General features: G+C 41.2%; 1 protein-coding gene across 1 annotated transcript; it reads right to left on the minus strand.

Moving 5' to 3' along the window:
* Nucleotides 1-432: 432 nt before the first annotated feature.
* Nucleotides 433-26,585, minus strand: klf5l (Kruppel like factor 5 like). Its single transcript, XM_085421291.1, has 4 exons — nucleotides 26,319-26,585; nucleotides 13,553-14,486; nucleotides 12,564-12,623; nucleotides 433-4,144 (listed from the first exon to the last, which is right to left on the minus strand). Exons 1-4 carry the CDS (start codon nucleotides 26,457-26,459, stop codon nucleotides 3,966-3,968), a joined length of 1,314 nt encoding a protein of 437 aa, XP_085277417.1. The 5' UTR covers nucleotides 26,460-26,585; the 3' UTR covers nucleotides 433-3,965.
* Between the last annotated feature and the right edge of the window lie 29 nt (nucleotides 26,586-26,614).

Here is a 26,614-nt window from a genome sequence, read left to right on the forward strand (position 1 = left end):
GACACAAAGGCATCTGCTGTGATGCTTACACCTTTGATAAAGTCTGGCAAGGGTCAGTTTTCTTTTTTTATTGATATAAAAATATGGAAATGTACTGATGAATGATCTGAATTATAATATTTCTGACTGTCTGAGACAAAATTTCCCTGATTTGAATCGAATGGAATTGAATCATGAATCGAATCGATTCTAGAAATCAGTGACGACCCAGCCCTATTTCTGACCACTTGATGAATGTGGTATTTACTGGTTGCTGTGTGGCACTGAAGTGTTTGTCAGAGTGATTCTTCATTATAACAACTGTTTTTACAGCAGCGACACAAATAATCTAAAACGTGTCCACCAATTATTTCCTATATAAGAGTTTGGAAAGCTGGAAAAAATGTAAGAAACACCAGATAATCTATTATTTTATGAACATTTTTATTATTTTGTTGCAGCATCATTACTGCACAAACAAAAAGCAAAATAAACCATTGTTCTTATTAATTGGAACATAAACAATTTGATAATTTTCTTACACACATTAAGTATCAAAACAAAATTAAACAAACTCACATACGGCTGATCTAAAATCCCATTATTTTAAAAAAAGGAAAAAATATCAATATTATAATAGGAAGTAAAACAAATATTTACAAAATCTTTCGATGAAGCTAAAACTACAGTATGTACACAGTGGGTGGTCAGAGCTCCCTTCTTTAGAGAGACAGGAGAACTTGTTCCTTGGGATGAAAAATAAAATAAAACAATCAGATTTGAAATAACAGGATGCGTTTCCCCTGCAGGGATCTGGGCCGAACCTTCAGCCTCTCGATACAAACAGGGCCAAGCTAAAATGACAATAAGGACGATGCGACTGTTTAAATGTTCTGGCATCACGCACCCGTTACAGATAAGAAAACACCAGTACGGCTGAGTATTTGCTCACAAAGTTTGTTGTTTTAAAAGAACAAAGAGGCACAGTGCTAATGGTACGAGACACCTGGGAAAGCAACAGCAGCAGTAGGGATTACAACAGATGTTTTCCTTTTCAGCTGCTTCACTTTGAATGCTGCACGTTTCCACTGCAGACAGAGTCTTGCACTCTCTGGCTCCACTTTGACAGCAGTTGTATTTGTTTTATATTTTAACCCTCCTGTTTTTTTGTTTTTTTAAGGGCTCACGACAAGACCAAACAAAAAAAAAAAAACATAGACAGCTCTTAATCATTTTCAGCTTTGACATGTCTGCAGACGGCAGTTGTTCTTATTACAGGATCCAAATTCTGGACCTCTGAAATGCTTCCACTGTTACGTTCTTGGATTATTTGTTTAAAGAGAGTGGGTGTGCACGCACCGTTCACTTAGAAAAACCTCTTTGGTTGCAAGATTGTCGTCTTCTGTTGTAATAATCAGTGTAGATTTTGTACTGTTTTTATATTAGAGTACAATTTGTCTTTAATGTGCACATTATACCAAAACTATGCTCACCAAGTATCAATCAATTCATTAATATCATTAATAACAGTCCCTCAAGGCGCTTTATATTGTAAGGCAAAGACCCTAAAATAATAATCTGAGAATGTAGTGGCCTCGCTTTAAATACGTTTAGATCAGTGGTTCTTAACCTTGTTGGCGGTACCGAACCCCACCAGTTTCATATGCGCATTCACTGAACCCCTCTTTAGTGAAAAATAAAATATGATTTTTTTCAAATTCAAGACAAAGATATGTTTTTTATTGGTGCACAAAATGAGCGGTGCATGTCACGGTGGAGGCTCTGCCGAACCCCTGAGACCGATTCACCGAACCCCTAGGGTTCGATCGAACCCAGGTTAAGAACCACTGGTTTAGATAAAAGGCTCAAGGAGAATCACAAAAGCCCACGAATTTCTTTACAGTTTACCCCAGTTGAAAGAAATCTGACAGGTAATGTAAACATATTATACAGTAGATTTTAGAAATCTCCATCTCACCTATGTCATATAAAAAGACCCAACAGACCCCAAGTCAATATCTTTAAGGGTGTGTCTCTGTGATGAGGTTGTGCTGAAACTCTGTGGGTGGTGGATCTGGTCTGTGGAGAAGCAGCATGCTTGAAAAAAAGTGATAAAAACAGCCTGTAGTGAACTCTGCAAAATAAGGTAGGTAAACGTAGTGGGTGTATGCCTGCTGGTTTATAACTGAGGCATGAAAAAGTTCACTGCCACTGCAGATCAAACATTTCACTGCCTCTGAATGGTGAAAAACAAAACAAACAAAAAACAGTATGAACTCCAGCAGCACTCCTGTTATTGATCAGCGTGCAAGATTTACTGGAAGACGTTTAAGTCTGTTCTGAAGAGAAGCCGCACGAGGACACGACACAGCTGCTAATCCTTTTACCCTGAGAAGGTTTAGATCTCCACGAGGATCGTGTTTTGAGGAAGATGACTTTTAGTGCTGTTCACTTTACAGCATCCACTACTTGATAACATTTTTCCACGAATAGTGAAGGTTTCCCTTCTTTAGTGCTCAAGCATGTTGGAAGAGCACTGCTCAAAAACAGTGTGGGGGCGAAAAGCCTTCTATGCTTTCCAAATAAAAGTCAAAAAGATGCAACAGCCCCATCGATTAAATGCTAAGCATTCATGTGAATGTGCACTTCCTGTTCTTTCAGTTAATAGGGCCGCCTGTGAGAGCGTAATGTACCAGGCGCACGGCGTATTAACAAACCTGATTACATAATAGAGCTATCCACCCATCTCTATCTTTCTTGGGTTGAAGTGTTGAATAAATACAGGACAATTAAGCAAAAAGAGAGAAAAAAAAAAGAGGGTGAAAAACAGCGCTGAATGGAAAAGGAAAGCAAACACCAAACTGTTGTCATAGGAGCTCCGTTGCCACGGCAACAGGTAATGTCATGGATACAAACATTGGCAAATTGCGCTGCTCCGTGAGCTCAACAGGTATTACCTGTATAGAAAAACATGCAGAACTAGGAGATGATTAACTTTTCTGTGCAGTTTTCTGATTCCGACTGATCTTTTTTTCTCTTTTCTTTCTTTTTGTTTTTTAAAAGACCCTTGACCCTTCTACCACAAGGAAGTTTTGAAGTGGGATAAGACATTCGATAAGAAAAAAAAAGAAGTTGTCAAGTATAAATTTCAATACATTCGTCATATTATTAAACACACATACGCACACTTACAAACAAGTATGTACAGAGGACAGGCAAGTGTTTCCACCTCTTACTTACAGTTCATACCTCAATCGATAAAAGGCGGTGACAGAGGTGAAGATGATGATGATGTTGGCAGCAGATTTGTTTGAAACGTTCATGTTGTTGTTGCTGGTGGTTTCCTTTTTTTTCTTTACTCTTTTTAAAAATGCAGCAGAAGAAAGTTTTCCAGGATTTGATCAGAGTCCCAAGTCCTGATTGCAAAGTCTGCAGGGAGGGATTCGAATCGAGATTCACGAGCTGCTCGTGAGAGAGCATGTGATTTAGGACAAACTCCAAAATCACCACAGTGGTCGAATTTTTTTGCTAAACCGTCGGCTCTGGTTGTGAGAGTTCAGCAAACTCTGCAGCGACTGACTGCAGACAGATTTCTATCTAACATGGAGCAGCTCCAAAAGTCTTGTTCTGTTATCATCTGCCTGGATCCCCTTTGCTGTTTGAACAACAAATGAAACTAACCGGGTGAGAGAGCAGCTAGTAACTGTAAGGCCTGTTCACCCGACATGTTGACAACAGATATGCAGGTCTGTTATTTATTTAAAAACTTGTTGGTGTAGCACCTACGCTGGAGTTTATCCACGGGTAAACTTCACGTGCGGTGCAACTTTTAATTTGATTTTTGGACAACTCATGAAATTAAACACCAGAGCACTTGGGGGTGGGGTGATTTTGGTTTTCTTTCTGACTCTTATAAAGCTGATTGGTTCAGGCGGCTGTCTCTTTATGCAACATGGAGTGTGTCTGTATATGCAGGTATATTTGGTTTAGTTCTGGTGACGCTTCATGTGCAGAGCCAAATGGTCCGAGCGTGAGAAGCAGCGGCTGCAGGCGATGCACTTGAAGGGTTTGGCCCCGGTGTGTTTCCGGTAGTGTCTGGTGAGCTCGTCGGATCGAGCGAAGCGCCAGTCGCAGTTGTCCCATGTGCATCGGTATGGCTTCTCGCCTGCAAAAAGAGAAGAGGAGAGCGCAGAGGCGTCAGCTACATACTTTAGGTTTTTTCTTAAATTTCTTAAAGCAAAGACAAGTTCGAGTACACATCAGTCAAAGGACCAACTTTACTTGAACACACCACAGAAAGCGATTCCACTTTCCCACACTCAGTCATTCAACATAAGTGCTAAAGAAAATTCCTTTAACATACCAGATCGTGTTTTCTATCAGATATAATTTTAGCTCATATATTTCTGAGTGTTTTGATGTTTGGCGGTTTGTTTCCTGCTGTTTGAAATATTACAGTGATGTCAGCACTCTAAAAATAACATCCCTTCACAATAAGGCTTGTGTGCCTGTATGACGTCTGTGTGTAGTTGTATTTCTAAATGTGGGGGGGATTGTTTGAATGGCAGTTAGCATGCACTTTTGGTGTTTACTGCTTCCTTCTGTAAAAACTCCTGTCTGACTTCAGCGAAACTAAACCGAGATAAAAATCTCATGAAACAGTGTTTCAGACAATGGGTTCAACCATTGTGACGGTGGTGTGCATAAAAACAAGTGTCAAATTGTGAAAGGAAAGATTTGAGTTGGAAAAGTAAAAAAAAACTTGTTTTCACATGAATTAACAGAAGAAAAATGAAAAAAGACACAAAGAATTAAAGAAATTTTGCAAGGACCTTGCAGCAGTGTGTGCGTGCGTGTCATCCCAGCTCACTTTATGGACATTTTCAGCTACAGTTTCAATTATCAGACTTGGTGCATACGAGGGAGAAAGTTAAGAAGGTTGCTTTTCCTTTTTTTTTGTAAATATAACAGCAGCAAATCAAGTTTTTCTGCAGTAAAACTTGATGACTTCAAAGCATTAAAGATTAACGACCAATTTTCTGTGTGCTTGCATCATTCCTTTACTTCTGAATCCTAAAGAAACTCCACACAAACATCGCACCGAAACCATTGTCAGCACTGCAGTCTGTCTCCTCTCTGATAATATTTAACTGATGAGCGCCTGAATTGGATAACCAGAAGAAAATGGATGGATGGAGCTCGTTTTATTCTATCAGCTCAACTTTATGTCATTCTGTCAACTTTCTAATGTGATTATCATCAAAGTATTTTGCCTTCACAAGAATTAGACTTGTTTTAATATCCCATCACAAGCGAGTGAACATCAATAAGACAGTTTATCTGTAACCACTGAAAGCGGCCTTTGTGTCAGGAGTCTCGGAGCACAGCACGAGTCGTTGTTACAGGTGTGGCAGTGTTTGATTGTCACACTGCACATTAAGAAATGTAATTGTGAGATTGTACTTTTCCATTTTTTTGTTTTCGGAGGGGAGGTTATGGCTTTGTGCCATTTGCTGGAGACTGAAAACAAAATTGTTCAGAGGTGTGGATGTAAAAACGAGATTAGTGTTGTGTAACCCTATAGGCTCACAGCCTGCTTTGTTTTCATGTCATCAGTTGCTTTTTTTTTTTTTTAAATCCATGTTTTAGAGAAAATTAAAAGGATTATTGGAGAAAGTACAACTTGAACTCTTGCAAAAGCACAATGTCCCTGAATTGTTGATTGTCTGGGACATAAATCATATTATGCTCCTGTAATTATAAGGTAACAGTAGTGGGTAGTAATGGGTAAGGAGGTATAATGACAGAGAACCTGTAGAATGGGAATTCAAAACACTGTGGAATAACGAGTTAAGTAAATCTAGCACGACAGTTATCTTACCCCACCCAAACATGGACATTTCTCTGCTGTGCCGCAACGTGCTCTTGCCAAACAGTGAGCTAATCATCAACAAAGAGAAAAAAAGGCGCAGTTGAAAGGGTTGGTATGCACATGACAAGAGAGAAAGAGGGGGAAAAAAGTCATCTTTCATAGCCAAGGTGGAAATTAATGTTCAGGAATCAATGCGAGGCCTGAGCACAAACATAAGTGAAAAGGAGATAAGCAAACAATAAAGGTCTGCTCAGGCCAGATTCCTTCAACTTTGAGTCGGTGCTTTCCAAAAGAAGAAAAAAAAAAAGTTCATGCCCTGATTAAAAGTTTAAATATGGCGTTTTCCTAAATCAAATGCCCCAGTTCCAGGAAAGTATCCAGACTAGATTTATTATTGGTTCCAATGCAGAATAAAAGCGATAGCTTTATACCTTGTACTGTTTGCTCACTGTCAATAGACTGTAGTGTTGTTGACATTCCAAATAAGCAATCCGGTAGATATTCAATGCCATAAAGTATAATTTCTAAGACTCTAAGTTCTGTCTGATAGGCTGAGGTAACCTATCAGGCAGTGTCGAGGGAGTGTGCCTCTCCTCGGCTGTGTGGGCCATCAAGTGCTCATTATTAGCATGGGCCCTGTTTGTGCTGATTAGATAGCTTCTGTTATTGACCATCAATCACCAGTGACAGCCATTAATGGAGTGAGTGGGTCCAAAGAGCAAAGGGCGGGCGGAGAATTTAGGTGACAGGAAGGAAATGCAACATTTTGTGCGTCTTATCCTAAAAAAAAGTGTATTTGCAATTCACATTTCCAAATATTTTGTCCTCAGTTAGTCCAGCCACTCTTCTGGGCAGGTACAAGCTAAAAATAACAGGACCGCAAGTGTGCTAGCTCAGTGGATCATTGGGTTTCTCTACTATTTTCAAGCATCTTTACCTTAAAGTGCCTTGAGATTACTCATGTTCTTAACCGGCTCTAAATAAATAAAAATTAAATGATCATGAACACGTTAATGGATTTTAAACAATCCAACCAGCCCCGAAACCCCACATTACAGGCACTCCAGCCTCCTTTGAGGGCAATATCCTGTTTCTAGAGGTAACCGCACTTGATGTGTGTGAAGAGGTGGAGTGCAAATGTCTCCATATAAAAGGTTTAGGTTCTCAACCCACAGGTGTGTTTGGTTTTCCTCTATAGCTGCGCTGATGAGGTGAAAAGCACAGACGCCTCTCTCAGACTATTATCCCTGAAAGCTACAGCAAACATGACGGTGAAATACGACACACACACACACGCAGAACAAACAGACTTGACTGGTACATATATAGATGGTGGATAAAAAGAAGAAAAAAAAACTTGCATAGGATCCCTTCCTTTAGTCAAAGGGGGGAAAATGGGTTTGTGGGAGATTTACTACACATGCATGAGAAGGTAAAAACTGACACATCCATCATGTATTGGAACCTCATGCACTAGAAAAACTGAGCTTTGACAATACTGAGACATTTCACAAAGAATTTAACTTTTTTCTGGCTGTCAGCGCTGTTCAAGTGGAAACTGGAAATTTGCATGACTTCGCTGTCTATTTTTAAATCGCTTAACAGGGACGCTTCTTAAAAGGTACCAGTACTCAAAAGACTTCACAGGCATTTGTGTAGCTGTTTGATCAGGTGGCCGATTACAAACGGCAACGCCATTATCTCTCTCTTTCTCTAGAATGCACACATGGGTGGCTGTAGCTCAGGTGGCAGAGCAGGTCAGCCACTAATCAGAAGGTCGGTGGTTCGATCCCAGGCTGCCTCCTGGCTGCATGCCAAATATCCTTGGGCATGTTGCCTACTGGTGGTGGTCAGAGGGCCCGGCAGCCTCGCCTCTGTCAGTGTGCCCCAGGGCAGCTGTGGCTACAATGTAGCTTGCCATTGCCAGTGTGTGAATGTGTGAATGACCGAATGTAGTGTAAAGTCCTTAGTGACTGAGTAAAGCGCTATACAAATGCAGGCCATTTACCATATATTAATGAATGCATGAAACACACACATTCAGAATCATGACGATCTGGGTCTTAACTTGTGCACAAAACTGATTTTTCCAAGTTGTTTTTGTCCATAAAAAAACAACAACAGATTTTCTAACCTAATGCATTTCTATACCTTCTGCTTAATGTCATGGCAATGCACACTCAAGTAGAATATACCAGAAGTGTAATAATAACATTTTATAACCACCTCTACCTGGCTTTACTGAGTCAAAGAGCAAACATTTTCAGGCTCTTCAGGACGCCAATAAACTCTTTGTGGACCTCTTGGCTTTATCAGCTCACTCTGTGTTTGTAAAGAGGGCTGGAGGGTTCCCTAATCAAACTGATAGTATTTTACTCTTTAGACACACACATGTAAACACACACACACACACACACACACAACTGCAAAAGCCAATGTGAAGAGCTGGAGTGGCTGCTGAGGCCACGGTCAAGGTTACGCCCACGAACCAGTGGGAGGTGCAGACTGTTATCACAGACGTGCCGATGAGCACAGATAGCGATGCACTTAAACAATATTCACATCAGATGCTCCCTCAGGGGGTTCATGCCGATTGCCTCCACAGAGGGCACCTGGGCTACGGCCGCTTAGCTGCTCTTCCTCTTCCTCATTCAAATGGGCGACCTGTATGTGCTCCATCTTGTTAAATGTTGATCACAGTAGTGGATTACATAGCCCGACCCTTCCTCTGTATAAAATTAAAAATGACACACTAAATGCACTTTAGAGGAAATATTTTGCTTATTTTCCATAAGGTGTAATCTATGAAAAGATTGTAATAACAATATATTTTAGGGCTTCCTCTTGGGATATGTAACAGTCACGTGTCCTGTGGGATTGACTCTAATATATTGTGACAGCATCAATATATCATGGCAGTGTCATATCTTAAGCTATTATACAATTTCCAAGTCTAATCTTCAACATAAGTAAGCCTAACGTTACATTAGTCATTACACTTTACTCCTAAATATTATTACTTCATGTCCTGGTTTAGTACATCAGCACTTTATACCTCAAGATTTACTAACTTCCATTATTTGAATAATTATATCACCAAAGCAGCTACTACATATCTGACTAATCAGTGGTTATGAATTTGGGTTTCTTTGTCCTTTTGGTAACACTTTCTTTTAAGATCTTTATATAAGTATGAGATTATAGGGAATAAGAAGCTTATACACACTTATAGCACAATATTATGGTATATATTGTTTAGCAGTCTTGTAGCTGCAAAAGAAAAAAGTTAACTATTAATTACACATTATTATATAACCTTAAGCAACTTTATGATGTAGAGGTTAATGCCTGTAAGCTCACCAGGATTGAGACGTAATGGCTATTAGGAATAAGGAAGGAAGGAACAAAAGAAATAACATATAACGAACCAAAAATGTATATCTATGATTGAATTATAACCTCATTCGATGATGTTAATGGCCTTTATTATTTCCTATTATGCAAATGTGTTATTATTAGTCTTCAGTTTAGTTGTCTTATTATCTTTTTTGTAGTGGGTAACAAAGTAACTCTAAGTAACTATAGCTTATTAAAGTACCTTAAAGTTTTGTTGCAGAGGGACTGAAAAGTAACCAAAGATTTGGTCACATGTAAAAGTAAACTGGAGCCAAAAGGTCTGTGTACGAACATTAGACCATACTAGACAGACTAATACAGCAATTTCAAGTTTCCATTTCACTTAACATGCAAATCTTTAATCTGTGGGTGGGAATCTGAACATAAAGATCTTTACTTAAAGAGGATTTCAAGCTCAATGAGCCACCAGATTGTTGGACCCTATGTGTATATAGATTTAAACCCAAGCCCAGACCGGGGACCTGCAGTCTACAGCAAATGATTTGTTAGCAGTAAGTTGCAAAAGCACAAGTCTGTTAGCCTGGGAAAACATGACTAATGCTTTGTGAAAGACTTATAGAATATTGTATTGTACACACACACACACACACACACACACACACACACACACACACACACACACACACACACACACACACACACACACACACACACACACACACACACACACACACACACACACCCAAAGGACTTCCTGATACTATTGCCTTAAGAAAAACAACTCCTGTCTCTCTGGCAGTGAACTGAAACAGACATAAATGAGGGATGATGTTTCACCACATTAAAGGTTCTGTGCCGGCAGACTGTTGATGCAACGTATGTGTTAATACCTCACAGGAAACCCTGTACGCACAGACTGACACCAGTCATGCAGGCGTACATTACTATGTAGTTGTTAATGAGCCATCCCAATTAAACACTTTTGGGTTAATCGGGATCAATAACAGCCAGTTTATCACCATTGAACACCGTGAGTAGCTGCTGGTTCGGTGGTATAAAACGGTGGGAGACACGACTCTCGGTAAATGTCTCACTTTTGATTTTGTGACTGGTTCATAGTTACACACCGAGTAAACAAACACTGCAATCCTATCAGTCCTATCTATCTATCTATCTATCTATCTATCTATCTATCTATCGATCTACAGAATGTAAACATGGGTTTAAACTTGGCAGGTCCTGTTAAGATACTATGTGTAGATTAATAATAAAATAACGATAATCTCTCTAGAAAATAGATTATTTTCAATTTCTTTGATAAGAAAACTACATACAGCATTCTTTATGAGTTAAAGGTGTGGACTGCTTCAACTCAGGCAAACAGAACCAATTATAGAAAGGTTAATGCTGTAATGTAACTTTAAAAAGGTCAGTGTGAAGTCAGTGGCAATTTTATAGTGTTTGGTTTATATTTAAGGTCCAATATTACGCACCGATTCATGTGTGTGACTAAGTTCAGCAACCCAAATAAATCTGAGAATAAAAGGGGGGCCTAGAACGCAGCTGTGAGGCACTCCACAAGCACAGTATGCAGATGCCTAATCAATAGATAAGCCAAGCTATTTTTAAGGCCGATGTAAAACGACTATCCATCCAGCAAATCACATTTGTTACGGAAATACACATAAAATAACTAAACCTTGTGTCACATATACTGTATTGTGTCATGATATGCCTCAAATACTTGCATTAGCTTTGTAAATTTCTTTTGATTTGCCTTAAACATTTCCTGGAGTTCAGAACAGTCGGTGCAATGTTTCTTTTACATGCTCAACTTATGAGTCATCAACTGAATGGAAAACAAGACCAAACAAGCCTGGTTTGGCCAGACAGCAAGCGAAGCCTTGCGGTGGGAACCGTGGACTGACCAAAACAAGTAAACCAGGAATCCTTGGTCAGTGACATGTCTGCTGCTGTGGGATCTGCTAACCGTGACGCACTCTTTGAAATGAATGCCCATGACTCCATCACGCACTCAGCCTACGTCCAGTTGCGGTTTGCTAGTAAGACGCATTTAGTAGCCGCATCGACTTGCCAGATGATTATAAGGATGGGACGTGCACTGCGAGGTGTGTGTGGGCATGTGAACGTCTTTGTTCTGCTTTGTAAAGGTATCTGCACGTGCCAACTCATAAATTCACTGCAAGTCACACCTCATGACACAGATCTAACGCACGTGGGCAGAATATGAAATTCGACATTGTAGGTCATAATAAAAGTGTCCGAATTTTGTCTACATTTGGTCATGATATCGTAACAAACTGCAGGTTTGGAGCCACAACCAAAAATACTGCTTAGCCAGTGATACAGTAAATACTGTAAAGGTTACTTTGTTTTCTTTTCACAAACAACAGGCGCTGAAACATGCGGCTGAAGCCACTGAGGTCCACACTTGTCAGCGTACTCTTTAATTGCTCTTGTTTTGTTTACCATTCTCACTGCATGTTTCGAAGCCCGTTTGTCTTTTGTGCTGCTGCATCCTGCTGCTTCAACAGCCCAACTTCCCCACTGGGATCCATAAAATTTCATCTTATCTATTTATGACCGCAGAGAGATCTGTTTCTATTTGTCTGTTCATTCACGTGTTCACGCTTCGCTCTGTCAATATTTTCACACTGGAGGAGTTCTGCAGCTTTAATCGCATGAGTAAATCTTCAAAATCCAGGTCTGGGGCCTCTGGGAATTCACAGGTTTCATCTTACAGAAGGGAAATACATTGAAACCAGCCCCTCCGCCCCCCTGCTCCGTTCTCCGAACCCCCTACCTTCCTCCTCCTCCATCCTTCCTTTCAGGAACTGAAAAGCAGGAGTAACTGGTTTGGCCTTTATTTAACTGCGTGTCTTTCCTCTTTTTTTTTTTTTTGACCCTTCTTTTCTTCGTCCTACCCTCCTCCCTCGGCCCTTTGTTCTCTTTCACTGGGGACGCTACGTAGACAGGTATGAACATGTATAAACACGGCGCAGAAAAAACAAAAACTCAAATATGTTGCTTCTGTGCCTTTTCTTTTCATTGCGTTTACCTTCTTCATCAACATCATCTCTATTATTGTTGCTGGGTGTATCGAAACTGGCGCCGACATAAAGCACAAATAAATAAGCTTAAAGCAACTGAACTTAGAGGATGACAAAGATGCATGACTGCAGCATGCTGCTGCTTCACCACCTACAATGTAAAGTTAAAAAACTAACTTCCAACCTTTGAATGTTTGGTGAATCAATCCTAAATTAAAATTGGTATAAATTTGTAAATAACAGCAAAGACTGTATTTCAGCCCTCGGGGAGATTATTTTCTTACCTGTGTGTGTTCTTTGGTGTGCCTTCAGATGGGAGCTCTTTGTGTAAACTTTGGTGCAGCCTGTGAGGAAATAACAGAGGATCATAAGCCAGGAGGACAGCTGACAGGAGGACACAGCACAAAATCTGTCTTCAACATGAATCATTAGGTGTTTACTTACTCATAACATATTAAAAGTACACTGTTTGGATAACATAATGCAACATCTTGCTTCTAATTTAACTGCAAATTTAGTTGAATAGCAACAGGTTGTAGTCTTTACTGCAATGAACAGTTAAAGGAACAACGATAATATGTATTATTTATAAAACGAAGAGTAAAGTAACTGATGCAAAGTTTGCTTTCAGCCTGGTTTTTGCACATTTTCTCTCACAGTATTAATGACTGTGAGGATTTCGTTTGCAGGTCAGAGCCGTGCATTGCCGAAAGATTTGCATGTGTGTTGCTTTGGGTATAGAGTTTATTTACATTCAGTGACACTGGGAATTGGACTAGTTCATGTGTGCAGATATGGGATTGACTGAACCATGCTTTGTGTGTCCCATTGGTAATTTAGAAAAGATTGTAAGTGAAGCACCGACTGCCCTGAGCCGGCAAAGTGTACCACTTTTCGCGCTTTCAGGTGATGTCACCAGTAAGATCCCAGTACAGCGAGACAAAAGCTGCCCCTGACTGGGCTTTGGGGGCATGCGGTGAGGCACAAAAATCAATGTGTTGCGTACATCCTGGTAAGCTGCAAGGTTTGACTTGTTCATGTTGATTTTGGAAACAGTTTTGCCTTGAGCATCACAATGGTACATACCGGTCCAGACAATAGGACATGCAAATGAAAGTGAAGTCAGATAACGTAGTTTTATTTCACATCGGCTCATATTTTTATTTTCATTTCAGAGAATCGTTGTTAAAACCAGCTACGTGGGTTTACTTTCTAATGGAGAAACTTCAGTTGTAAACCATAGTTTATAGTGATATGGAAACAGACCACCCACCTGGGTAGTCGCAGAAGTGAATCCTCCTCTTCTCCAGCTCTGGGTTGTTTCGCCTATTGTATTTTGGACCTGTTAAGACACCCTGGCCGTGTGTCATCAGCATGGCATGATGAGACATCCCCGCTAGCTTTATTCCTCCCATACGCTGCTGGTAAGGGGGTGGACCCTGGGGTGCTAGGCTCAGCAGCTCTGCCTGGCCGTCTGGGCTTCCGGGCTGGGAATTTGGTGGCGAAGGCGGTAGGCTGTGTGGCGCTGTGTGCTGGGATGAGTTGTTTGGAGAGTGCTGGTAGTAGCCGGGATGATGATGTGGCAGTTGGTGCTCTGCCATCATGTAGTTGCCGTTGGTCGTCGGCAATGTGGCGTTGCTGAGGTTCAGCATGGTCCTGCCGCTGCTGGAGCCGTGCGGTGAGGGACTGTTGTGCGATAGGGTCATGGTGAGGTCGCCACTGCTCGCGATGGGCATGTGGTAGACCTGCGGCTGTGGAGGTGGAGGTCCGATGTGAAGCTCTGTGACCAAGTTTGGCTGCTGCTGCTGCTGAGATCCTGTGGTCACGCTCACCATTCCTCCAGCGCTCATGTCCGGTTTTATGAAAACGTTGTTGACTACAGGCGGCACGCTGAACACCGAGGTGAAGTCTGGAAGGGCCTGGCTGGTTGGGATGGAGCAGGGCACCTCCATCCCGGGTTCCGTCTTGATCTGCTGTGGTGTGAGGGTCTTGGTGTTGGGCCTGTAGAGGCCTGTGCGGAGGTGAGTGGTGCTGGGAAGGATGACGTTGATGTTGAGGCTGTATGGGGTGGCAGGTTTGTCCTCTGCGAAGTACTCGTCCACCACGGAGGCGCTCTCTCGTCTGTACTTCTTGTCGGTAGTGTCATTCGGGGTACTCAGTAGAGGACTGCTGTGCTGGGGAAGGTATTTGTCTAATTCGAGTTGAATCTGAAAAAGAAAAGAGACGCAAAGTTAACAGAAATACTTCAAATGTGTACTGAAACTAGGGGAAAAAACATTCACACAGTTATTTCACAAACATCCTACCACACCCTTTAAATAACAATACATCATAAGCTGAGATTTGCACATGACTGTTGCTGTTAAAACTCACAGATCCCATCCATCTACGACAGACTTCCATGTTCACAGTTTTGGACTCATGTGCTTTTGAGTCCTAATCTGATCAGCGCTTTAAGAGATTATTTGGTGAACGTGGATGCAGAAAGTTACACCCATTCCATGAAAAAGGAAACGCAGCATGGTTGGAGGATGCTGTTTCTCCCAGCATCCTCCTTGCGTCATAGCTCACATTCCTGTTTCCTACTGAAGCTCAATGTCCTGACAAGCAGCCACAATTGACAGTTGGGGCAGATAGCTAAAAAGGGAATTCACCTACAAGTAAACCTTATAATACTGTAGCCTCCAGGCCTTTAGAGTGCATCACACCTGCTATGTGCTTGAATGATCATTCACTGACAATTATGCAGCTGCAGCAATAATCCTGGACACTGTCATATAAACATGCATACACTCTTACAGGTGATACACATTTAAAAACAAATGCTTCCCTGCTGAAAGCTGAAAGCCTTGCCCCTTTGCTTTCACTGCGCAGCAGGCTTTTGCCAGTAAAAATCCATTGGGACAAAGGAAGGGACGTGTTTTACATTTTCATTCCATTGGGATAAAGAGAAGAAGATGCAAACAGCCAACAGCGAGAGCAACGCAGGTAGAATTCCATAAAAAAATTGTAAGGAAAAAAAAAATGCAAATAGATTCAAACCTTCAGTTAAGTTTCATTTACACAGTGGCAGACCAAGCACATAAGTAATCTAGGGTCACTTTACATAGTCTGTTCAAGTCTTGTCATCTTAAAGAAGCAAATCTGACAACTTCCCCGTGACCGAGCACTAGACAGAGAAACGTCCAATAGAATCACATTTAGAGAGGGCGACCATCTGCTGCAACCGGTTGGGAGAGAGGGAAAAGCAAAAAAAAAAAATTATTGAGAAACAACAAACAATACCAACAATGGACAGGCTGGCGGGGCCTGTAATCGTAGACCTGATGTACAGAATGAAAGAAGACAGAGATGAAAAAGCCCAGGCTACTGAAAGAGAAGACAAAACTAATGACGTGCAACAGTGCCAGGCAAATACCTGGAAATTAAAAGGAAACAGAAGAGATGCACTGCATCATGGGAGGTCCCGATGGACGTATAGCAGCATAAATAAAGAGAAGGTTCCAGGCCATATAATCTAGTTCTAACTATAGGAGTAAAGAACTCTACTGGATCAAAAATGGTAAGATGAGAAGGCAGATCATTAATGGCTTTGCATGTAAGGAAGGTTTTATATTTGATAATTAGTTTGTTAATAACTCCCTATTATATAACTAGTAGCTAATTAGCTCTGTGTAAATAAGATGTGATTATCTGGTTCCGTGTAGTGACGGGATCCCCAGCTGCGCAGCGTTCTTGTTCCTAACAAGTTTCTTTTTCAAGGAACTTGTGATTTCTCAGATATCTCACAGTGATGCATATAGAAGGCATCCCACTTTAGCAATTCACTCACTAAAAGTTGCACAAGGAAGGTTATAAAACCCATTTTTCACCTTATACCTCATTAATTTTGATCCACAGTACTTACATCTCTATGACTGTATTTTTTATTTGTACTCCTCTCGCTAATTTAAAGATGGTGAGGTCTACATTAAAAAAAAAGGCTTGAAAGTTGGAGGAGGCCAAGAAAATTGTAAAAGTGAGACACTGTATGGGTGTCTGCTACACAGGTTTTCAATGCAACAGGTAGCATTTATCATTACAACTACCAGAATGTCTGCTGGAGCACAAAAGAACCATTTTCAGGTGACAGGATGAAACAGACAGAGTGAAGAAGAAAATAAACTGCAGATATTTTCTTCTGATTAAGTGGAAAACATTTGATTTTCATCCAAAGTGCACCTTGGCACCGTTTCTCATTTAAAGTCTACATGTGGACTATTGCTCCTTCAGAGGTGCACAAGCTGTCAAACAAAAAAAGGATCTAGACTGCAGAAGCCACACACTGTGTCTACGATCATAAATGCACAAAGCCGTTTAATGAAGGCTATTTATATGCTGTACATATGCATGCAGAATTTCATACTGTTCATGCACACCAACTTACTGACAAATTAAAGTTCACACGAGCATGCTAACACACACAAACAGGTAGAGAGTTGGCTCCATGGGTGTGGCCGACAGTCTGATGCACGAAGAAGAGGAGGAGGGAGAAAAAAAAAAAGGGGAGAAAGCACTCACAGCTAAACCAAAACAAAGGCTGAAGGCATGAGAAAGGTGCAGTGAAACCTAAACACTGTCAGGTAAAAATAGACCTGCCAGACAAATCTGATCCGCACAGTGACGACAGATATACACCCAGGATGATGGGAGGGAGGAGCGACCAGGTTAAAAAGAGAGGTGGGGGTGGGGGGAATCAGGAAGAACAAAGGTCCGGAGAAGAGACGGAGAGAAAGCCACGTGAGCGGTAAAAGTGATGATTAATTCTGAAAGTGATAGTTATGTCTGAATGAGTGCAGCTAATCTAACGGGGACATCTGATTAGATTCAAAGAGATTGTTTGTAAAGATTTCCAAACTCCAGAATCAATCAATCAATCAATCAATCAATCAATCTTTATTTATAAAGCACTTTTCATACAGAGAAAATGTAGCACAAAGTGCTTTACATAGTTAAAAGCAGCCCACCCCACCCTCCAACTCACTCCCCACACTCTCAATACACATATATCCCCCCACCCACACACACATACACACACGCGCACACTTAAAGAGTAAAAATTGGGCTGGGCTCGCATGAGCCAAGTGAGGAAACACTATAACAGGGAGCCGTCTGCACCGGGAGCCGGTCACAGACCGCAGCCTCCAGGCTGGGCACACAGCAGGAGGGAGGCAAAGGAGCCCCCCAGCCAGGCTGAGAGGACCCGAGAGACCCAGCAGCCACGGTCAATAACAGCCCCGGTGCAGAGAGCGCCCTCCGAGGAAACACTGGAGATATGACGCAATACAATATATATAGGGTAAAATGATAAAATAAATAAGAACAGGATACAATATAAATATAAATAGAATAAGAAGATTAAAAAATGAATAAGAATAAAATCAAACAAATATTAGGTAAATCCTAAATTAATAATAGAATAACAGGATAGAATAAATAAGCATAAAATAAATAATAGAGAATAAACTCACAAACTCAAACCAAATACTGCGCTCTGCCAGTCACTGAAACATAATGTTCACTGACCAAAAACGTGTTATTTCAGCACCAGTTATAGTGCTTTTTGGGGTGATTCGAGATTGGAAGACAAGAATTATTTTAACTGATCTCGACCCGATCGGTGGGAGAGTGAATTCCATGAACTACGCCCCTTCCGTGGGAGATCACAAATCCACAGCTCGCAGTAAAATCCCGCTCTGAAACGAGCCATTTGGGACAAATGACCTAATGAGGTGCTGATGCGTTGGAGGTCGTGTCCTGCAACCGAACAAAAGAGCAGAGCGGGCTTGTTTCAATGCGCTTATTCTGCAGCGCTGCTTCCAGTGCCAGCCCCATCATCACACCAACACACACACACACTCTGCTAATAAGCTGTTGATGTATTTGCACACACAAACCTTGGGTGGTTATTGGTCTGTGTGCACTTGAACTTGAGGAATGTGTGTATGCTGCATGAAAATTTCTACTACGTGCAATTCAATTTACTTAAAAGGCGCATCCCTGTTTTTACTGATGGTGGGTAACAATTAACAACAGAAACAATAGGCAAATGCATGAATTAAAGAGGCACAATTAAGAAGGGAAAACTAAATCTATGATGAATTCAAAATGAGCAAAACTGATTTTACAGTGAAAACGAGTTTTGGCCAAATGCACCAGTCGCTGAAGTGGTTTACAATAGAAATGCATTCCAAACAGCCTCGATGCAGTGATTAGTACTATAAACATGACAAGAACATAAACCTGAGGGCGGGGAATAAATGGGAGTATTATTTGTGTCGTGTACGTGGGTTCTGATTTTCTGTTGGCTTATTCTTAACTTATTATTCATTGTGATTCTTTTCTAATCCTCGCCAAACAAACTCAAAAAAGTCATTGTATAACGAATAAGCATACTCCTTGTGTTTGAGCGGACGAAACAAAGTACTAAAGACTGGCGTGAGCGGCGTTCCGTGCCTTTTTTGCATATTGCTATATGCACATGTCTCTGTGTGTACATTTGTATGTGCGTATTACTGTTAGAGCGTGTTTCCTGCAGGGCTAGGATAGATGGCCGCCATTCATCGCCGGTAAACTGCCCTGTCATCAGTGGAATCTGAGCACCTGGTGAAACGAAAGTCTTGGGTATTTACTGAGGGGGAGAAAAAAAAGTGAAAACAAAAACAGACTCTCTGTTTCCTTCTGACTGAGAGCTCCTTTCACGATGGGACACAAACAGGTTCTGTAGTGCCGGGGTGCTGGCAGCTGTCACCTTTGGGTGCCCTTGGTCATGTCCCCTTACTGGACTGATGTTGATCTGTCTTCCTGTCAGCATCTGTACGCTGATACAAACACAAGCAAACTCTCCATATGCTCTTTTCATGAAGGCATGAAAAGAAAGGTTAGGGCTCTCATCAAAGAACATTTACAGAGAATACCAGCTACTTGGAAATGCACAGAATGTACATATTTTTAAGTTGACCAACTTTGAAAGAGCTTTAAAAATGCAATCGACTTAAAACGAGTCCCTGCCAAAAGCAAGAACTCTCCTGTCTCGACTCTCACCAGACTTCAGGAAAGGTTTAACGTTATCACTTCAGCCCCATAAACAGGGCTAAGGTTAAAACCCTCTCCTTTGCATAAGAGGACGTATTTCCTTCATTTGCCCTACAACTATTCTGGGTTTCTCTTTTGCCTTTAATTCATTAACAAGAGAAGCACGGTGATCTCAAAGGAGTCCAGTGGTTTACAGTTCAGAAAGTCTTTTGTTTTATGTGGTAAATGAGGAGAATATCTCTCGGCAAAGACTGAGTTGGTTAATAATTGGAGAACATGTATAACTGTTCTGCTATGAATCCTTCTGCCTGATAACAACAATCTCTTATCAGCTGTGTTCAGGTTTATGGGGCAGAGTGGGAGTTTCCACACTTCTGGCCAATTTCACGTCCATTCTTAAAGGCCCACTGTATCCTTTAAGGCCGACTAATACAATGAGCAAAAACTTTACACTACTCATCAGTAATAATGTTCACACATAGCAGCATATACTTGTCTTTGGACTTGTTGGTATTTTTCCCTTCACAGTCACTGCAACCTCAAGTTTCCATTCATTATGAAAATTAGCCTTCAGAATCAAGCTTGCGTGAGGCTCTAATACACTGAACATATCTGCAGTCATACTCAAGCTGGTATGATTTCAAAACATCCACATTCTTTGCTTCTTAGCTGTAAGGCATACCTCAATATAAATATTGTTATTCATCTCTAAAATATCTGTGAGATCCACCACACGCATGCCAGCATCATCGAGAATAGTGTCGTTTTCCGCCTGCACAGAGTAGCCGTGTGAATCCTGATTCAAACCCTGAAAACCTCCAAGCTGCAGGGTCAATCCCCCTCCTCCTGCTAATTGCAAAACAAATGGCTTCGTCTGCACGCCAGTTTTCTTTTATGGCTTTCAGGAATGCAATGGTCGTTCGCCTTTGGATCTCCATAAAAAACAGAGCTCTGCGTCAGGGCTCCCTGGCTGGGAATCAACAGAGCAGAAATCATGACAAGGTCATCAGGGCAACAACAAGACCTTTCATACCACGGTGATGTTTTATTGGCACGGATGATCACAGAGAAATAGAAGCGTGTTTGACTTCCCAAGAAAGTGACGAGCTTTCCAGGGTAAAAGTGGCAAAGTGAAACAAGCCAGCAGAATTTGCTTTGTTTTAAAAATGTACTGCCTCACTGCTTTAGTAACATCTGAAGATGAGTGAAGAGGGTGAGAAATCTTTCGATATTCACCCAAGTGCCTTCTTTAGTGTCTGATTTCCTTACCTGGATGTTTAAGCATGCGTTAACTATTGCATAGTTTTGTTACAACTACATAATCTGGAAAATTTGGGGGTATTTTATATGCCACTGATGATGTGGCATAGCTAATAAACTGTATATACAGACACACTACTATACTGTATATGCTACTGCACTGACACATAAAATTGCAAACAGTAATTTTGAATAAGGACTGTTTTTCTTGGTTTACAGTTCTGAGGTAAAAGAGGGCAAAACCGATGTTTAGGCAGAATCCTCAGGAACCCTTCTGTGGTCATTGTTATTTTATTTACATATCTTAATTTTAGCTCTGCTTCTAGCAATGACCTGCAGCATGAACTAGCACTTATAAGTCTCTGTCTTTGCTGTTAATCATTGTGTAAACCTACGCCGTTCTGAGGCAAAGTCTTTGGAAAGGAAATAACACTTTCCTTATATTCCTGTTACCACTTTGCCCAAACGGTGACCTTTTTCACACGTTATCCTATTTCTGTCTCTTATTTCTTATCGGTCTTTGTTCCCTGTTCTTCCAGAAAATGGTCTCTCAAGATTAGCCGGCAGTTGGGTTGAAGAAACTGAGGAAGTCCAGTATCTCACTGCATGTTTAGAGATAACAGAGATTTTTTTTTGTCTCACCACAAAATGATTTCAGCTTTTGTTTTTCCTTCACAAAAGCAGTTTTGACTGTTTTTCCAGACGAGCGAGAGGGTAAACAGTGGTGGTCATTAAAGAGATTTTGCAGCTTCGGTAGATGAGTTTGCAGACAATAAGCATTAGGAAATGGCAGAATATGACTGTCTGCGGGCAGCATGTGTTGTCTGGTATGGTAACACAGCCGGGCATGATGGGGAGAGCTGACATCAGCAGACCAAACAAAGTGAACAGAGCAAAGCATGAGTCATGCTAGGAATTGTTCCTAGGTTTCTTGTTGCTCTCAGATGCAGTGTGATCAGACTGATTTATGGGTGTGAATACAATAAGGTTTATTAAAAAGAGACTTTTGAACCTACAATGTATTTTCCCATATGAATCAAAGGCGTTTGTCTTTAGACAACCTGTTTATTGATATGTGGCTACAAAACACACAATGGCAATCAACAGCAGTGACGGTTGAGTAAACAAAAAAAAACAAGACAAAACTGGCAGTTAGGTGAGCACAATAACACGCATGTTATAGATGAAAAAAAAAAATCAATAAATATACGAGTAGAAGAAGAGTTCCTGGAGCTAGATAAATTTTAAGTTCACTTTAGATAGAGACAAAAGAAAATCGTCCTAGATTTCTCAATAACGCAAATAAAAGTGTTTCCCCACAGCAAACTTCCTTTCACCGATCACTGTAGGGATCCCTGCAAGTCGAAACTCGTAGTCAGCAGACACTTGCCCAGATGCAAATTCAGCTGCATGTGTTGTCCTGGAAGTCAAATCATTAGTCAAACCAAAACCATCTCAGACCTCAGCTGCATGTCAGCCGCGAGGGCCATATAAAGGAAGGGTTGTGCGACTATAAACTAATGGGGGAGACCGGGGTTCACAAAAGAAGGCAAGTCTGGTCAAAACCATGGCACAGGAAGGATACACCCAAACACACCACGCGTATCCCAGGAGGTACAACTAAAATATTTATAAAGCCGTATCTGAATATTGATCTTCAGGAAGCATTCAGCGTGACTGGCGACATGCTCTTGATCTATGCTCCATTAAGTTATTCTGTAACCTACCCTGTCGTCTGCGCGCAGTCATACAGGAAACCCACAGGTGATATAATGACAAAAGAATCTGGAAACAAGTTTCATATCGGTTACTTATTCCGGTATTAATACTTAAGAACATGAACAGATTTGTTCAAGTTTTTAAAAAAATGCAGTGTGTCAGAAGACTGACAAAGACACAAATGATGCCTCAACAATACCGTAATGAACAGTCAAACCTTAGCTGAAATGTTGATGCCTGTAAGGACTGGTTCTTTTCTAATAGTGACACATCATTTACAAGAGAAAAATGCACAGCTTTTCACCCTTCAAGCTTTTCAGATTTGTGGTTTTGCAACATAAATGAAGAATTCCTTTCAAACTCATTAAGCAGATTTATGTGCAGGCTGAATAAATGCCCGTGTAATCACAAGGAATGTATGGCTTTTAAAGAACTAGTCTCAATATGCTTAAAGTAAATAGAAGGAGAGGATACAGCACTATGACAACAGTAACAAAGGGATAATGTTAAACTATTAGTGTTTATTTGTAACACCAAACTCAAGAGTCCTGTGCTCACATGATAAGTTTCTGTATATAAAAAAAAAGTGTGCAATACATGAAAAGGTGTCCAAAATATACGGGCACAAAAGAGGTGGGTGTTAATAGCCGAGACTAGTAAAGTTGTGGGCCATTTTCGAGGTAGTACGCAACTGTGCATGAAAGTGCACAATGACAGGGAGTTAAGTTCCGGAAATCAGCCATAAAGTGTCTACATAGGCCCACGTTAATGTTATGACGGCATTTCGCTGCAGAGTCGAGAGTCCAGAGAATAAAGTCCAATTATCAGTTATGAGTCAGGCCAGAGAAAAAGAGCACGGATCTGCAAAGGAGTACGAGTATCCATGAATTATCCAGAGAGCTGGACTTTAAGGTTACAACGTGGCATTTACAGTGGTGGTCCTTAAAGTTATTAAACTGGTAGTTTTTAAATATAGAATTCTTTCACCAGCCTTGTCAAGCAACTACAGTTTAAGCAGAAAGCATGTGGTTAACCAATGATCACGAATCCAAACCTCAAGTTAGCCACTAACTTCTGAAAACAAGTCAAGTTTTTGCTTTAGTTTACCAAAACCGAGCTAAAAAGATCAGCTGGACCCAGACTAGCTTTAATGAATTTTCTGTGACTTATTAAAGAAGACCAAGCTGCTGGATCTGCTTTGAAACATTTTCCAAACAGCACGTCTCAAGATCAGTGAGTTCATTCGCTAATTTTGTTTTATGGCTACAGAAAAGCAACACTATAAACAACAAAGGGGAGAATATTCCAGCCATTCGAAGTCCTGGAGTTCGACCATTCCCACTGAGTTTTCATTGCCACCGTGACTTTCTCACGAGGTCGACCTTTATCATCCTCTCTTTTGCCTCTGGGCGGCCTGTGGACATGCGAGCCCTGCTCAGACAGGTCGGGCAACGTACGTTTGTCACGACATCACTGGAGTTAAGCTCTAGTATAATTCCACAAAGACCACTGCATGTTACAGCAATGAGCACCAAACAAAACAGCAGCTGAATTCTGGCTGCACGAGCCAAACATTGACGCAACTGCCGAAACTGACACAAGTCACACTGTTGGAGAAAACAGTGGCAAAGTTGATATTAACAACTTCTATGCTAACCTTCATAGTTGATCATATCTGGAACCTAACAAACAAGTCTCGCTTTTTTGTCTTGTGATCATCTCAGTGACTGACAGTTTAAAATCTACGCTTCTTTTTCTGGGTTCACGCTTTCAGACATTTTACATTTCAGTTCATGGAATTCTACAAGAACACAAACCAGTTTAGGTTGTAAAATACTTTAGTTTATGGCAGCCATTGTGCTCTAAATACATCTGCAGGAAGATAGGCAGACAAGGTAGACCGTGTTTTCCAAGTCGTACAGAAAACTGGATGAAAATCTAAAAAGATTACTAAAAATCAATCACCCACACTACCCACAGTTGCCTTATCCAGTACCTGAGCATGATGGCTTAACTCAGAGTACCAATGTTCGTCCCAGCATCTCAAAACTTCTCTGCTCGTTCCTCCGCTCCCTTTCATGGACACACAATTGAAATGAGCCATCGCGGAGCACGACAGGGTTCATCATTTTAAGCTTTTTGCGGCTACACACAGTGCTCTCACATGTCTTAGAGGTTGATTACTTCACACAGTGATTTTCATTGAGACAGCTGTAATAGAGGAAACGCTGGTGTCCTGTGCTTCCTTGCCCAGTATTCTCCCTCTCAATTAAGTTCATGAAAATCTAGCTTTTCAGTTTTAGGGTAATCCTGTCTAAAAATATCTGCTTTAGCACTGCCTTGTTTCTGGAATAACTAACTACTAAGCAGGCGTAATAGGCGATGGTCATTGTTATATAGAATAAAGGTTTTTTTATGTATAGTTTTTGATCAGAATATATAAAATAGTTCCGTATAGAAGAGCCACAAAATATAAAGCATCACCACTGAAAGTTCAGTGATGGTGCTGGTCAGGCAAAAACTGAAGCAGCATAACCTGAAACAAATGATCTGCCATTAGAAAATATAATACAAATATTTTCCTCCATACCACAGCAGCACAATGAACTTCATTCAAGTTGTACAAACATGCAGATATCTAAATGGTTGATGGCTGTGGACAGATGTTTGCACCCGTCTAGTAGCAAAGCCCACTGAGCCTTTTCAAAAAAGCTTTTAATGTATGCTTTACTCCCATGTTTGCCGAAAGGCACAGCCTGAATCCAGCCCACTCTGCTAATGATGTTTCAGGCTGAACCTATTGCGTGCAGACACAGCCTGTGAGAAACGTGTATCATATCCGCATATATGAACCTATGGAATAAAAGCCAGGAACAGACCGCAAACATCTTTAACCTGTCAAATCCACTTTGGCTATGCTTTGTTGGTCACGTGCAGCTGGCAGAGTGGCTTTAGCCTTAGGTCTGTGGATCAGCTACTTGTTTACCAAATATGTGGCAGGAGACCAAACTCAGCACCATACAAAGGCGTTCGGTTTCTGTTTGTGCTCTGCTGCGATCACGCAGGAACAACACGTGCTTCACAGCCATTTAACTTTAATGCCGTCGTCATGTCTCTGCTGTGAATAGTGTACTGTTTTTGCATTTATGATTTTCTGAAAACAATTAGGCACCCCATGTATCTCGTGTATATATCTACATAAACCATGAGATGCTTGCTGGGAATTTCAGGAAGTATCCCCAGAAAGCCTTGCACAGTGAGCTCTCCAAAGCACTGCAGTGATTAATATAGAAGAAGCTGTTTTGCAGAGTTCTCTAAATTTCAACCTGATGCTATATCACGTGACCAAAACCCCAAGATAAAAAAATATACAGGTAGGGATGGTGAATAAAATTTGAGGAAACAAGGTGTAATGTGCACATGTACTCAGCTTCACTTGTTAATGTGAAAGATTATAAAAATAAACATAGCAAACATGTATGTAGCTTTTCATTTAACAGCATATAGAGAGCAAAAACAACTGCCAACAAGGGCAGGCTAGAACACCTGGTATTGCGTCCCCAAAAGTATATTAGCAGGAATGTGCATGGCTTTCCCCGCTGTATCCACATAAAACCTTATAGTATATGATGAAAAAACCGCATAGCGCATCAAGTTGCCACAAGTTTCTCCAAGCTGCAATTGTTTTTAACCCATCAGCTGCGCCTCTATGCAGGACTTCTACCTGTTGCCTGCCCGCCTTTACAGGTGAGCTGCTACATGTCACATGAAAAAGCAGCCTGATAAACACGACACACATTAGCCCCTCAGCCAGTTACATGACTATTACTGTTTGCTTATGCCAGAAACAACTACGTGTTGCCTAAAGCGGCACGTGGTTCCCATCCTCTGCGAAAAGCAGTGAACACCTTCAAACTCTCAGGTAGGCCGGATCTCCGGCTCTCCTGAAGCCCGGCCGCGCTCAGCGGGTTGGGGGAGATTCTTACCGCGGGCTTGACGTCCTCGAACACGGACGTGTCCTCGGCGCCCTCCGCTCCCGACATCCTCACCGGCTTCAGCTGCGTGAAAACTGCCCTTTCTTCAGTCGCGTGGGGCGGATTCATGGCCAATCCTACACTCGTTGCCATTAAAGTTTCTGCTTAAACAAGTTTATCTTTTTTTCAGAATTTGTTTTTTAAGTGCATATACAGTTACTAACGTTAATAACGCCCTACTGGAGCTGAATGCTATGGTGTAATCCACAGCCCTCCCTTTTCTTGTAGCTCGCAGGTAGACTTTACCT

This window comes from Rhamphochromis longiceps, linkage group LG10 (assembly GCF_057381845.1).
Source record: "Rhamphochromis longiceps isolate RC_006_pf linkage group LG10, R_longiceps_female_GT1.1, whole genome shotgun sequence".
NCBI lineage: Eukaryota > Metazoa > Chordata > Actinopteri > Cichliformes > Cichlidae > Rhamphochromis > Rhamphochromis longiceps.